General features: G+C 46.4%; 1 protein-coding gene across 1 annotated transcript in view; it reads left to right on the top strand.

The window, feature by feature from the left end:
• NACC2 (NACC family member 2) overlaps positions 1-12,154 on the top strand; it is a 78,546-nt gene that overhangs the window by 59,009 nt on the left and 7,383 nt on the right. Inside the window, exons 3-4 of the mRNA XM_060250703.1 lie at positions 6,298-6,465; positions 11,084-11,189. Coding sequence (XP_060106686.1) covers positions 6,298-6,465; positions 11,084-11,189 — 274 coding nt within the window. The remainder of the gene's footprint in view (positions 1-6,297; positions 6,466-11,083; positions 11,190-12,154) is intronic.

Here is a 12,154-nt window from a genome sequence, read left to right as displayed (position 1 = left end):
GAGTACAGAGTGATGTTTATGCAAGACCTAAGTTCTGAAACACTTAGACGATGATGTGCTGTGTGACCAGTTACACAAAACTAGTGGATGAGGAATTCCTGAAGACCAAAATATAGCATAAGTATTGCAAGGGAGGTTCTGTTGGCGACGGCAGGAGTCTGCCTCTCCAAGCTACAAGGGAGGGCAGGAGAATGCGTGGAATCTGCAGCAGACTCGGTGGCCTTGCAGTGAGGCCCTGCCGGTCGGTGGCCACGGCCCCACGGGTTGGAGGAAGGGTTCCAGCCTTGCCTCACCCACCTGGAGGTAGAAAAAGTGGGCAGCCATTATGAGGGGCATGGATTTAGGAGGCCAGGGGTGAGGAGCCACTGCCACTCTGAGGTCTCCCTCGGTTGGTTCCGTATCTCGCCCCCTGTGACCTGGCTACAGTGACCCATACAATAGCCACTTCCAGGCTGCCTTTGACTGGTGCAGAATGTGACAGCACAGGTGCTGCCTTCATTGTCTGTGCGGACACAGACCCACCCTCTGCTGTGCCAACTGCACTGGCTGTCCATTGAGTACCGGATTAGATTCAAGGTGTTGGTGCTTACCTTTAAAGCCCTATATTCCTAGAATCATAGAGTTGGAAGGGACCTTCAGGGTCATCTAGTCCAACCCCTTGCACACTGCAGGAAACTCACAAATACCTCTCCCTAAATACACAGGATCTGATGGCCATCTAGCCTCTGTTTAAGAATCTCCAGGAAAGGAGAGCCCACCACCTCCTGAGGAACTGCTCTAACGGTCAGGAAGTTCTTCCTAGTGTTGAGCCGGAAACTCTTTTGATTCAATTTCAACCTATTGGTTTTGGTCCTACCTTCTGAGGCCACAGAAAACCATCCTCTAGACGACAGCCCTTCAAGTACTTGAAGATGGTGATCATAGGAACTGAGCAGTTCCACCCACTCTTCATAACTGCTGCAGTTTCACTTCCCTGCCTACCATGTTAGGGGCCAGCCTGTCTTCGGGACCACCTCTCCCCATATGAGCCCTGCAGGGCCCTGTGATCAGGGAACCAACATGTCTTGGTGGACCCCGGCCCTGGGGATGTCCAACTTGCCTCATCTAGGGCCAGGGCTTTTTCAGCCCTGGCCACTGCCTGGTGGAATGAACTTTCCTCAGAGATTAGGGCCCTGCCTGCGGGGCCTGTAAAATGGAACTTTTTTGCTGGGCCTTTAGCTGAAGCAGAGGGCATCCCCTTGCTATTCAGTCTCCTCCTCGGGCCTAGAGCCCTGAAATGACTATCTGCATCTGTTGGTGGGCTGTGTAGAGGCACCGGTTACCATGCTGAATTTTCAGATATTTTAATTTGTGGATTTTAAATGTTTTGATTTTAACTGTTATTAACGTTTGATGGCACCTGCCCTGAGCCCACTGGTGGGAAGGGCGGGATACAGATCAAATAAATAAATAAAATTTGTAGCTGGTTGACAGATCGCACCCAAAGAGTGCTTGTGAATGGTTCCTCATCCTCTTGGGGATGAGTGACAAGTGGAGTGGCTCAAGGATCTGTCCTGGGACCTGTTTTGTTCTACATCTTTATAAATGATTTGGATGAAGGAATAGAGAGAATGCTTGTTAAATTTGCAGATGATACTAAATTGGGAGGGGTAGCAAATACAGTAGAAGAAAGAAACAGGATACAGAACAGGGGTGGTCAAACTGTGGCTTCAAGCCATCAGCCAGCTTGAAGAAGACATTTCTCTCTTTAAATTCTGCCTGACTGGGTTGGCTTGGAGAATGCATTTAAAGTTCAAGTTTAAAGTCAACAGTTCACATAGGACAAAAGTGCTTGTGCATTCATTCTTCAACCCAGATCGAACTCCTTGCTGCCACCTCTGACAGAGTACAGCCAGCATGGAAATCACTCGCTTTCTGGTGGCCTGGACTGTGGGTCGGTCCGTACTGTTGGGAGATAGGCTCCTCCTCTTCTGTGCAGGATTGTTCTTCCAGTCGGTCCGGGGGGGGGGGGAGTGGCCTATCCCCAGGGAGTTCTCCAGTTCATTGGCATTTAATGGCATGTATAATGTTGGAAGATGAACAAGTGAACGAGCCTGAGATGGTGTAGTTAATGTTGTTAGGTACAGTGATTGTGTTGTCCGGGTGTATGTGGCAGCAAAGTTGGCACTTGGGTTTACTGCAAGCTCTGGTACTGGAATCCATGATCAGATTAGATGTTGTATTGTTGTGGGTGAGGAGCTGTTTGAGATTAAAATAAGGTTTAAAATAAGGTGTAAAATAAGGTTTACCCTCCCAGTACTTTTGAAAGAGAGCTGCCACTCTCCAATAGAGGTTTTAAGTTGTTGATGATAAGTTGAACCGTTTTCATTTGAGAGTTGTGTATGACCACTAGTGGTGTTCTGTTATTGTCTTGTTTGGGTCTGTCTTGTAACAGGTTTTCTCTGGGTATCATTCTGGCTTTGTTAATCTGTTTCCTGACTTCATCAGGTGGGTGCTTTAGTTCCAGAAAGGTTTGTTGTTGATCCCTTTGGAATGAAAGGCATCAGAAGTGTCTTAAGAGATTCTGAAGGGTGTCTGAAGCTGAATACGAGTCTGCTGCTGACTCTTGTACCATTGTCTTTCTTGCATGCAAATTTTTTACATTGCAGCTCATCATTTTCTTATGTTCAGAGTAAGAAAAAGAGCAAGGACATGGTAGTGAAATTGTAACAGGTAATGAAGAGAGGACGGAACTGCTCAATTCCTACTTTTCCTCAGTCTTCTCTTCTGAGGGAAACGGTGGTCAACATGGAAAAAACAGAACATATAATGAGGATATGAAGTTCCAACCTAGGATCAGCATAGGGGTAGTACATAAACACCTAGTTTCTTTGCATGAAACTTAAGTCTTCAGGGCCAGATGAACTGAATCTAAGGGTTCTAAAAGAACTTGCGGATGTAATTTCTGAACTTCTAGCTAGTATTTTTGAGAATTCTTGAAGAACAGGAGAGGTGCTGGAAGATTGGAGGCAGGCAAATGTTGTCCCAATCTTCAAGAAGGGGAAAAAGGAAAATCCAGGTAACTACCGACCCGTCAGCTTGACATCTATCCCTGGAAAAGTTTAGAACAAATCATCAAACAGTCAGTCTTGGAATATTTAGAAAAGATGGCTAGCATGGGTTTCTCAAGAACAAGTCATGTCAGAAAAACCTGATCTCTTTTTGAGAAAGTTACTACCTTGCTGGATCAGGGAAATACTGTAGACATCATTTATCTTGATTTCAGTAAAGCTTTTGATAAGATTCCACATACTTTCCTTGTTGACAAGTTGGTATAATGTGGTTTGGATTCTGTTACCATTAGGTGGATCTGCAGCTGGTTGACAGATTGCACCCAAAGAGTCCTTGCAAATGGTTCCTCAAACTCCTGGAGAGGAGTGACAAGCGGAGTGCCTCAAGGATCTGTCCTGGGCCCTGTTTTGTTCAACATCTTTATCAATGATTTGGATGAAGGAATAGAGGGAATGCTTATTAAATTTGCAGATGATACTAAATTGGGAGGGGTTGCAAATACAGTAGAAGACAGGAATAGGATACAGGATGACCTTGACAGACTGGAAAACTGGGCTAAATCCAATAAAATGAATTTTTACACGGATAAATGTAAATTCTGCATTTAGGTAGAAAAAATCCAGTGCATGGCTATAGGATGGGGGAGACTTGTCTTAACAGTAGTATGTGCAAAAAGGATCTAGAGGTCTCAATGGATCATACGCTGAACATGAGTCAACAATGTGATGTGGTGGCTAAAAAAGGCAAATGCAATTTTGGGCTGTATCAACAGAAGTATAACATCCAGATCACGTGAAGTGATGGTATCACTTTACTCTGCTCTGGCAAGACCTCATCTGTAGTATTGTGTTCAGTTTTGTGCACCACATTTTAAGAAGGGTTTAGACAAGCTGGAACAGGTTCAGAGGAGGGCAACGAAGATGGTGAGGGGTCTGGAGACCAAGTCCTAAGAGGAAAAGTTGAAGGAGCTGGGCATGTTTAGCCTGGAAAGGAGGCGGCTGAGAGGTGATATGATCACCATCTACAAGTACTTGAAGGGCTGTCATCTAGAGGATGGTGTGGAATTGTTTTCGGTGGCCCCAGAAGGTAGGACCAGAACCAGTGGGTTGAAATTAAATCAAAAGAGTTTCTGTCTCAACATTAGGAAGAACTTCCTGACCGTTAGAGCGGTTCCTCAGTGGAACAGGCTTCCTCCTCGGGAGGTGGTGGGCTCTCCATCCTTGGAGGTTTTTAAACAGAGGCTAGATGGCCATCTGACAGCAATGAAGATCCTGTGAATTTAGGGGGAGGTATTTGTGAGTTTCCTACATTGTGCAGCGGGTTGGACTAGATGACCCTGGAGGTCCCTTCCAACTCTATGATTCCTCTTTTATGTCACTTAGTGTGGATTTCCTTGCAGCAGAATTAGCCTGCAATGATGCTGATCTAACAAAAAAAAGGTCCTAGTGACAGACTCAGGCAAGTTAGCCTGTAAACTGGGGAACAGCCTTGCAATGATTGGCTGGGCCACAGCTATGGTTATGAAAATGTAGCGAATTGAGATACACTTGGAGGGAAGTAAAACACCTCGGGGTGTTGAGCTTTAGGAGTGGAACAGTTCATTTCAGTTTGGGTACTGAGGAGTTCCGTGAGAGAACTGAAGCTGGTCAGTTGTGAGAGCAACTGGAAAGGAGCTAAGAGTCAGCTGTGGGCTGAATTCCTTGGGAGACAGAGCAGTTCCTGTCTGGGAGAGAGTTGTAGGGCAGAAGGGGGCAAAGCAAGGCACCTTCTGTGAGGAGAAACTCTCTGAGGAGGTCTGTCAGCACAACAGGGCAGACTCCTGGTCTAAATGAGAACACTCTCACACACACATACTGGGACAAGAGTCTTATGGCCAGGAAGGAGTCGCAAGAGCCAGACCAGGGTTTTGGCTGGGTGGGACACACAGGAGTGAGGGGCTAGAAGAGCACTCAGTGTCAAGCATGAGATTTCAAAATAACCAGTCCTTGGATTTTGAAACAAAGTTAGGTTTATTGATAATCCATGTGGCTCATTCCAGCTGAATATTGGAACTGATACTTTGTAACACTAGAATACATGCTTTAAAATGGCACATCAAAGGTTCTATAAACAATTCTACATTCACGTGTGAAATTCACACGCTCGGTTTCTTATCTATATTGCGACTAGCACATCCTGGGTTCAGGTCTGGCTGAGCCTGAGAACAAGTCCCAGGAGGTCTTATCTTCAAAGAGGACATTCCTGCATCTGTTAGTAAAAGCGAAAGAAGAAAGGTGGGGGCTGCTACTTTGATGTGCCCATATTTAATTCTGGGTTAGTAACAATTCCGAAATCTGGCTTCTATAATATAAAATGAGTATACAATGCTTGACACTCAGAAGGTGTGACTCCTGCATGCTAGTGTATGAGTCTGAGGGAATATTGATCTGGCACAAGTCAGAAGTCCCCAGGGTGTATGGCAAAGAGTGAATGATCGTTTATTGTTTTTATGATTTAAAGGAGCCTGAGCTTAGGGCTATTCCATCTCTGCCTAGAGTTCCTAGTGCCATGAAGGCACTCCCTGCCAAAAGATTTTGTTTATCACTAAAGCCTGCCTCATGTTTGTTCATAGTTATTAAGCCTGCCTGTTTATATATTTTTGAAACTATCTCAGCCTGACAATTCTCTGAGTTTCTTTTGAATTTCTGCCTGCCAACTGATTTGCCTTCAAATAACTAATATTATTTTACCACTCTCTTACCTTTTGTGAACCAATAAATATTCTTTGTGGTTTTTGAAATGCAAAAACTGTCTGGTGCCTAGTTTACTTTAGTTCTGACAAGATTTCTGTATATGTGCCTGAGGGAAGGTGACTGGGGAAAAATTTATTGTGGTCACCCTCCCAAACTGATGCTGATTGGTTCTTCACAGTCCTGATGGGCTGAAGGTAGAGAGAGTCTCAAGCTGGAGATTTTGTCTCCTCCTGTTTCTTCTGGGACCACTTCCCTTGTTATCCTTCCTGCCCTGCGGCCAGTCTGGTAGTCCTGCTCCAGATACATCCACCCCACCGGCAGGATGGGGGTACCATGCAAGCCTTTGAAGGTTCTACATGTTTCCAGAGAACAAGGGTCATTTGCAGCTAGCTGCAGGGAAGGTTCACTTGCCTAGCCTCGCTCTCATCTGTTTCAAGCACGGGGGTCTACAAATAGGAGGTTCACACAATAAACAGTCTTGCCCTAATGCTCCTTGTCTGTGCTTCATTTCCAGGGCCTCCAGAGAAACCAGAACAGGTGCCACTAGAGAGCCGCTCCTGTGTCCTCATTCGCCGAGACTTAGTTGCTCTCCCAGCAAGTCTCATCAGTCAAATTGGATATCGGTGCCATCCAAAACTCTACTCAGAAGGAGATCCTGGAGAGAAACTTGAACTTGTTGCAGGTAATTAAACTGGAACCTCCTATTATGTCTGAAATGCTTAGAACTGGTCTCTCACCTTCAGTTGGTTGTACATGATTATACACAATTTTTATGTAGTTTTTCCCCTCTAAGGGGGGGGGGGGTGGAGTTTAAATAGGGGGAACGTTGCAAAAATGAAATAACTAGTTGGAAGGGACTTCAAGGAGAGATCCAGAAGAGTCATATTCCTGCAAGATGCTTGGAAGCTATTTAAAATCATACTAATTGAGACCCAGGTATACCTCAGGTTAGGGAAAGTACTATTAAGTCTCAAAGGATGCCTTCCCAAGTCTAGGAAGCCATAAAAAAGTGAAAAGTATACCCCAATGAGATGACCACACGTTTCTGGCAAAACCAGGTGTGAGGTTTTGCTCAGATTCATTCAAGAGTGCAGAAAACAGTGATGAATGCAGAAAAGGCTTTTATTGGAAGATCAGTAGCAGGCACTCAGAAAGGATATCCTTGCCAGAACTGGCTTAATCGAAACTGAGTACATTTTTACACACAGATGTAACGGTTCTGTGCACCTGAAGGTTGCATTCTACACACATTTAAAAAGATTCCCAAGTCTTTATACTAACTATGTTCAGTTCAAGGTTAGTTTTCCATGGGCAGGAACATCCGCCTGAACCAGTCCTGTCCGTCGCCTTGGATACCAGATAACAACATCCTTGAAGAAACATTCTAAGGCCGATACTCCCACCAATCCCCCTCTTTAGCTAATAATACTAAAACTACAAAATAAAGTCTGGTTACATGGCAATTATAAGGTGAATAAAATATATGGTGATTACATGTCAAGGAATACGGATATGATAAATGAATAAATGAGCAAATAGAATAATAACAACATAAAATATGAAATAGAATTAGTAAGTAAGGAAAACAATACTAGAATATGTGATTTATGAGCAAAGAAAGCAATACTGGAAACAGAGAACTCATGTCAGGAGTCCATCTGGACATGCTGCCCCCTCAAAAGTCATGTCCCCCCAGGTTTCTTGGGGTACTGGGAGTGAAATTGCTTAATCAGTTTGCGGGCTTGTGCCTGGTCATAATGGATCCTCTCATTGTGGGCTGATTGGGTCCATACAGAACCCCCTGACACAACCTAGAGTCCAGGACTTGTTCTACGTGATGGGCCTGTTGGCCCCTAGTTGTCATTGGCTGAGGCGCAGGTGGCTGCGGATGCCAAACAGGCCCAGGATCTCTCTTCAACAAACCGCCATGGAAGGCAGCATGAACACCTTTTAGGTTTTTAGGCAAATCTACTTCCGCTGGGACTTTGTTAATCACCTTTGTCACTTTAAAGGGGCCAGTGCCAACCTAGCTTCTTGGTGGGTTGCAGTCCTTTAGGTTTTTTATAGAAATATACACTGAGTCCCTTGTCTTAATGTCCTAGAGAGCCAGTTTGGTGTAGTGGTTAGCGGAGCCTTATCTGAGAGAACCGGGTTTGATTCCCCACTCCTCCACTTGCAGCTGCTGGAATGGCCTTGGGTCAGCCATAGCTCTGGCAGAGTTGTCCTTGAAAGGGTAGCTTCTGGGAGAGCTCTCTCAGCCCCACCCACCTCACAGGGTGTCTTTTGTTGGGGAAGATGATAAAGGAGATTGTCTAAGTTCTCAGCTGTGGTGTGTCCATCTTGGCTAGCCCTGTATGACATAGCCCACAGCCTCACTGAACTGCACAAGTCCTCTCACCACGTCAAGGCAGCAATCCATGAGAGGGGTTCCAACAATTCACTGTGGCTAATAGCCACTGATGGAATTCTGCTCCATATGTTTATCCAATCCTCTCTTGAAGCTGGCTATGCTTGTCGCTGCCACCACCTCCTGTGGCAGTGAATTCCATGTGTTAATCAAGCTTTGGGTGAAGAAGTACTTCCTTCTATCCCATGAGTTCTCATATGGTAAGAAAGGGAGAAAAATACTTCTTTCTCTACCTTCTCTATCCCATGCATAATCTTGTAAACCTCTATCATGTCACCTCTCAGTCAATGTTTCTCCAAGCTAAAGAACCTCAAGCGTTTTAACCTTTCTTCATAGGGAAAGTGTTCCAAGCCTGTAATCATTCTAGTGCCCTTTTTTGCACTTTTTCCAATGCTATATCTTTTTTGAGGTGTGGTGCCCAGAACTGTACACCGTACTCCCAATGAGGCCACACCATTGATTTATACAGGGGCATTATGATACTGTCTGATTTATTTTCAATTCTTAATAATTCCCAGCATGGCATTGGCCTTTATTGCAGTCATGCACTGTCTTGACATTTTCAGTGAGTTATCTACCGTGACCCCAAGATCTCTCTTTTGGTCAGTCTCTGACAGTTCACAACCCATCAACTTGTATTTATAGCTAGGATTTTTGGCCCCAATGTGCATTACTTTGCACTTGGCCACATTGAACCTCATTTGCGATGTTGACACCCACTTGCCCAACCTCAACAGATTCCTTTGGAGTGCCTCACAATCCTCTCTGGTTCTCACCACCCTAAACAATTTAGTGTAATCTGCAAATTTAGCCACTTCGTTGCTTACTCCCAACTCCAAATCATTAATGAACAAGCTTCAGACCCAGCACTGAACACCCCACTGCTTACCACCCTCCACTGTGAAAATTGTCCATTTATACTCACTCTCTGTTTCCTATTAGCCAGTTTTTCATCCACAAGAGTGTCACGGCTGGGGCCGGGTCAGGCAAAGTCCAGGGGCAGTCCGGGGTCTGTAGCCAGTAAGCAGGAGGGTCCGAGGCACCAAATCCGAATCACTGTACAAGTATCGCAGGCCCGAGGTCCAGAAGCCGAGGTCAGGGAGTCCAGCAGTCACAAGCCAAAGTCAGGGAGTCCAGAAACCAAAGTCAAGCCGGAGTGGATGCTAGAACATCAGGGAGATGACTAGTTGCTTCCACAAAGCCTCCGCCCAAAGCCTACAGCTATATAGCCCTCTGCTGGCTGTTGCCCATTTGGGCTAATTGCTGGCTCAGAGAAGCAGCCAGGATCCTGTTGCAACTCAAGCATCCTTGCTCTTAGAAGGGCCCGAATCCTCTCAAAACTCAGGGCTCAGGGAGCGTCTTGCTCGTGAGCGTGCCGCCCTCCTCCGATCCCTGAGGTCCTGACGGAGGCGGTCACGCACACGCGCCACCCGAGAGGGCGAGGCAGGGGGGCTGGGATCTTCTCCAGGAGGCAGGGGCACTGGTGCAGGTGGCAGGGGCACAGTTTTAATTGCCTCTGATTTAAGCCACCCTAAGCCCTGCCTGCAAGAAGGGTGGCCTAACAAATCAAACTTAATAAATAAATAACAAAAAATAATGATTATTATTTCATGATAGTCCACCTTTCTCATTGGTCTCAAGGTAAAGTACAAGTGTGGTAGCAGGTAACAGATTAAATAGTATGATGACTATTTTTGAATAAGCAACAGAGACTCCTAGTTAAACAAAATAATACAGTTGAGCTGGGATTGTAGAAGTGAGTGTGTTTGTGAGTGAGAGAGGGGTGGGGAGAGGGAGGAAGGGAGGAGAACAGCACAAGCAAACATACCTGTTTTAGGCAGGCAGCAGGACCATCTTTAGGCAGCAGGACAAGAGTTATCCCTAACAGAAGTTGCCTCCTGAGCTGATCCATTGCTTTGCCCTCTCTGCAAGAATGCCCTCCTGCACAATTGTGTTTTGCACATTTCACAGAGGAATAGAAGCATGCAGCTGATTTTGCCTATTTGCAAGGTGACATCTTTGGAATGCTTTGCTCAGAGATGGGTGGAGCTGTCCCTGGGACATAACGGGAGAGGCGGCCCTGCGAGTCGGTGGGTCTGATGCTTTCAGGGGGTTTGGAGGTGACCACTAGTTGTCTTTTAGGGCAGACCCATGCAGAGTGCATTACAGTAGCCTAGCCTGGAGGTTACCAGAGCACATGACCAGCTGAGCAGAGTCAAGATAATGGGCTAGGTGGGGCTACAGCTTCGTCAGCAGTTAAGCTGGATTAAGTGGCACCCCTGGAGCAGAGGCCCATCCGTGGCTCTTAGCCACAGCGTATTGTTGGAACTCTCGGCCTGGGGCAAGTGATGCTCTGTATTCGTGGTGCCTGGGAGGGGCAACAGTGGGAGGGCTTCTAGTGTCCTGGCCCTACTGATGGACCTCCTGAAGGCACCTGGTTTTTTTGGCCACTGTGTGACACAGAGTGTTGGACTGGAGGGGCCATTGGCCTGATCCAACATGGCTTTTCTTATGTGACACAGAGTGTTGGACTGGAGGGGCCATTGGCCTGACCCAACATGGCTTCTTCTCTTATGTTCTCTGAGCTGAGTCCGCGAGAATCAACTGGACTTCATCCAAAGTGGGGAACCCCAAGTCCTTCAGGACCTCATTCTTTCTAGGCAACGTTCAGTCTTGTTAGGATTCAGTTTTGATTTGTTGAAGTGATTTGGATAAAGAAATGAGAGCTGGGTGTGACTGGCTGATTGATAAAACCCTGTTCTGAAACAACAAATGATTTTTCTCCAGGGATTTACATCGAGACTGAAGAGCATGGTGGACTGAGCCTTGTGGGCGCCACGTAGTAGGAAATTTACTCAGGTGTGACTTCTGAGCCTCTTTTTTCCTCTCCTAGGTTCTGGTGTCTACATCACCCGTGGGCAGCTGATGAACTGTCACCTGTGTGCAGGTGTGAAACACAAAGTCCTCCTGCGGCGCCTCCTGGCAACATTCTTTGACAGGTCTGATGATGTGTTTTTCCTTCTCGTGTTCTGTCAGTCAGCCTAAGCCTGTTTTATGGATCATTCCATGGCTAACCCGCCCCTAGCTGGCAAAGCAAAACAGTCCCTTTTGAGTAGAGTGGGGGTGTCAAACATGCAGCCTTGGGGCCAAATCAGGCCCCAGGAGGGCTCCTATCAGGCCCCCAAGCAACTGGCTGTCATTTGCTTCCTTCTGCATCACATCGCTTTGCCAGGCTTGCTCAATTGCACATGAGCTACAGAGCCTCTATTTTCTCCGTTAGCTGAGGCTCCTCCCTTGGGGAGGAAGAGGGGAGAACTTGCTTTGCCAGGCTCACTGTTGCACAGCGGAGCTACTGAGCCAAGCCTCTCTTCCTTCTATTGGCTGAGGCTCCTCCCCTCCTGGTCCCATGGGGAAGAGAGGAAAGAACCAAAGCTTCCTTTGCCCAGCCCCCTGGGATCCCATGAGAGAGAGACAAGGAAAGCACCTATAAGACCAGTGAGTGCTAATGTTTTAAGCATTTTTATTCTAAGTTTTTTAAAAACTCTTTGTGTTTTTCTGTGTCCTTTATAAAGTTTATATCTCTGCTACCTGGCATAAGATGTTATGACACACCTGGCCCAGCCTGACAAGGTCTTGTTTATGTCCGATCTGGCCCTCATAATAAATGAGTTTGACACCCCTGGAGTACAGGGTCTTCAGCTGGAGAAGGTGAGCAGGGCACCAGCCGGAATGCAGTCTGATGAAGGCTACGGTTTCCTGGTCTCCCTGATACCAGTTTGGCCATGACTCGGTCTGTTTCTGGAGGCATGCTTCTTTCCTTGTCTTCTGGGAGACATCTTAAGCAGCAGAGATAGCCCTGGTATTCTTCTGCTTGTCCCCACAGTTGGGTTTTTTTAAAAAAAATCAGCACCACCTCTTGCCATTCTGAGCCTTTATCTGGGTCATGCAGAGAGGCACACATCCA

Source organism: Heteronotia binoei, chromosome 12, assembly GCF_032191835.1.
Source record: "Heteronotia binoei isolate CCM8104 ecotype False Entrance Well chromosome 12, APGP_CSIRO_Hbin_v1, whole genome shotgun sequence".
NCBI classification, from domain to species: Eukaryota; Metazoa; Chordata; class Lepidosauria; order Squamata; family Gekkonidae; genus Heteronotia; species Heteronotia binoei.
Note: the sequence above shows the minus strand (reverse complement) of the source record. Positions and strands in the feature narration are given on the sequence as shown.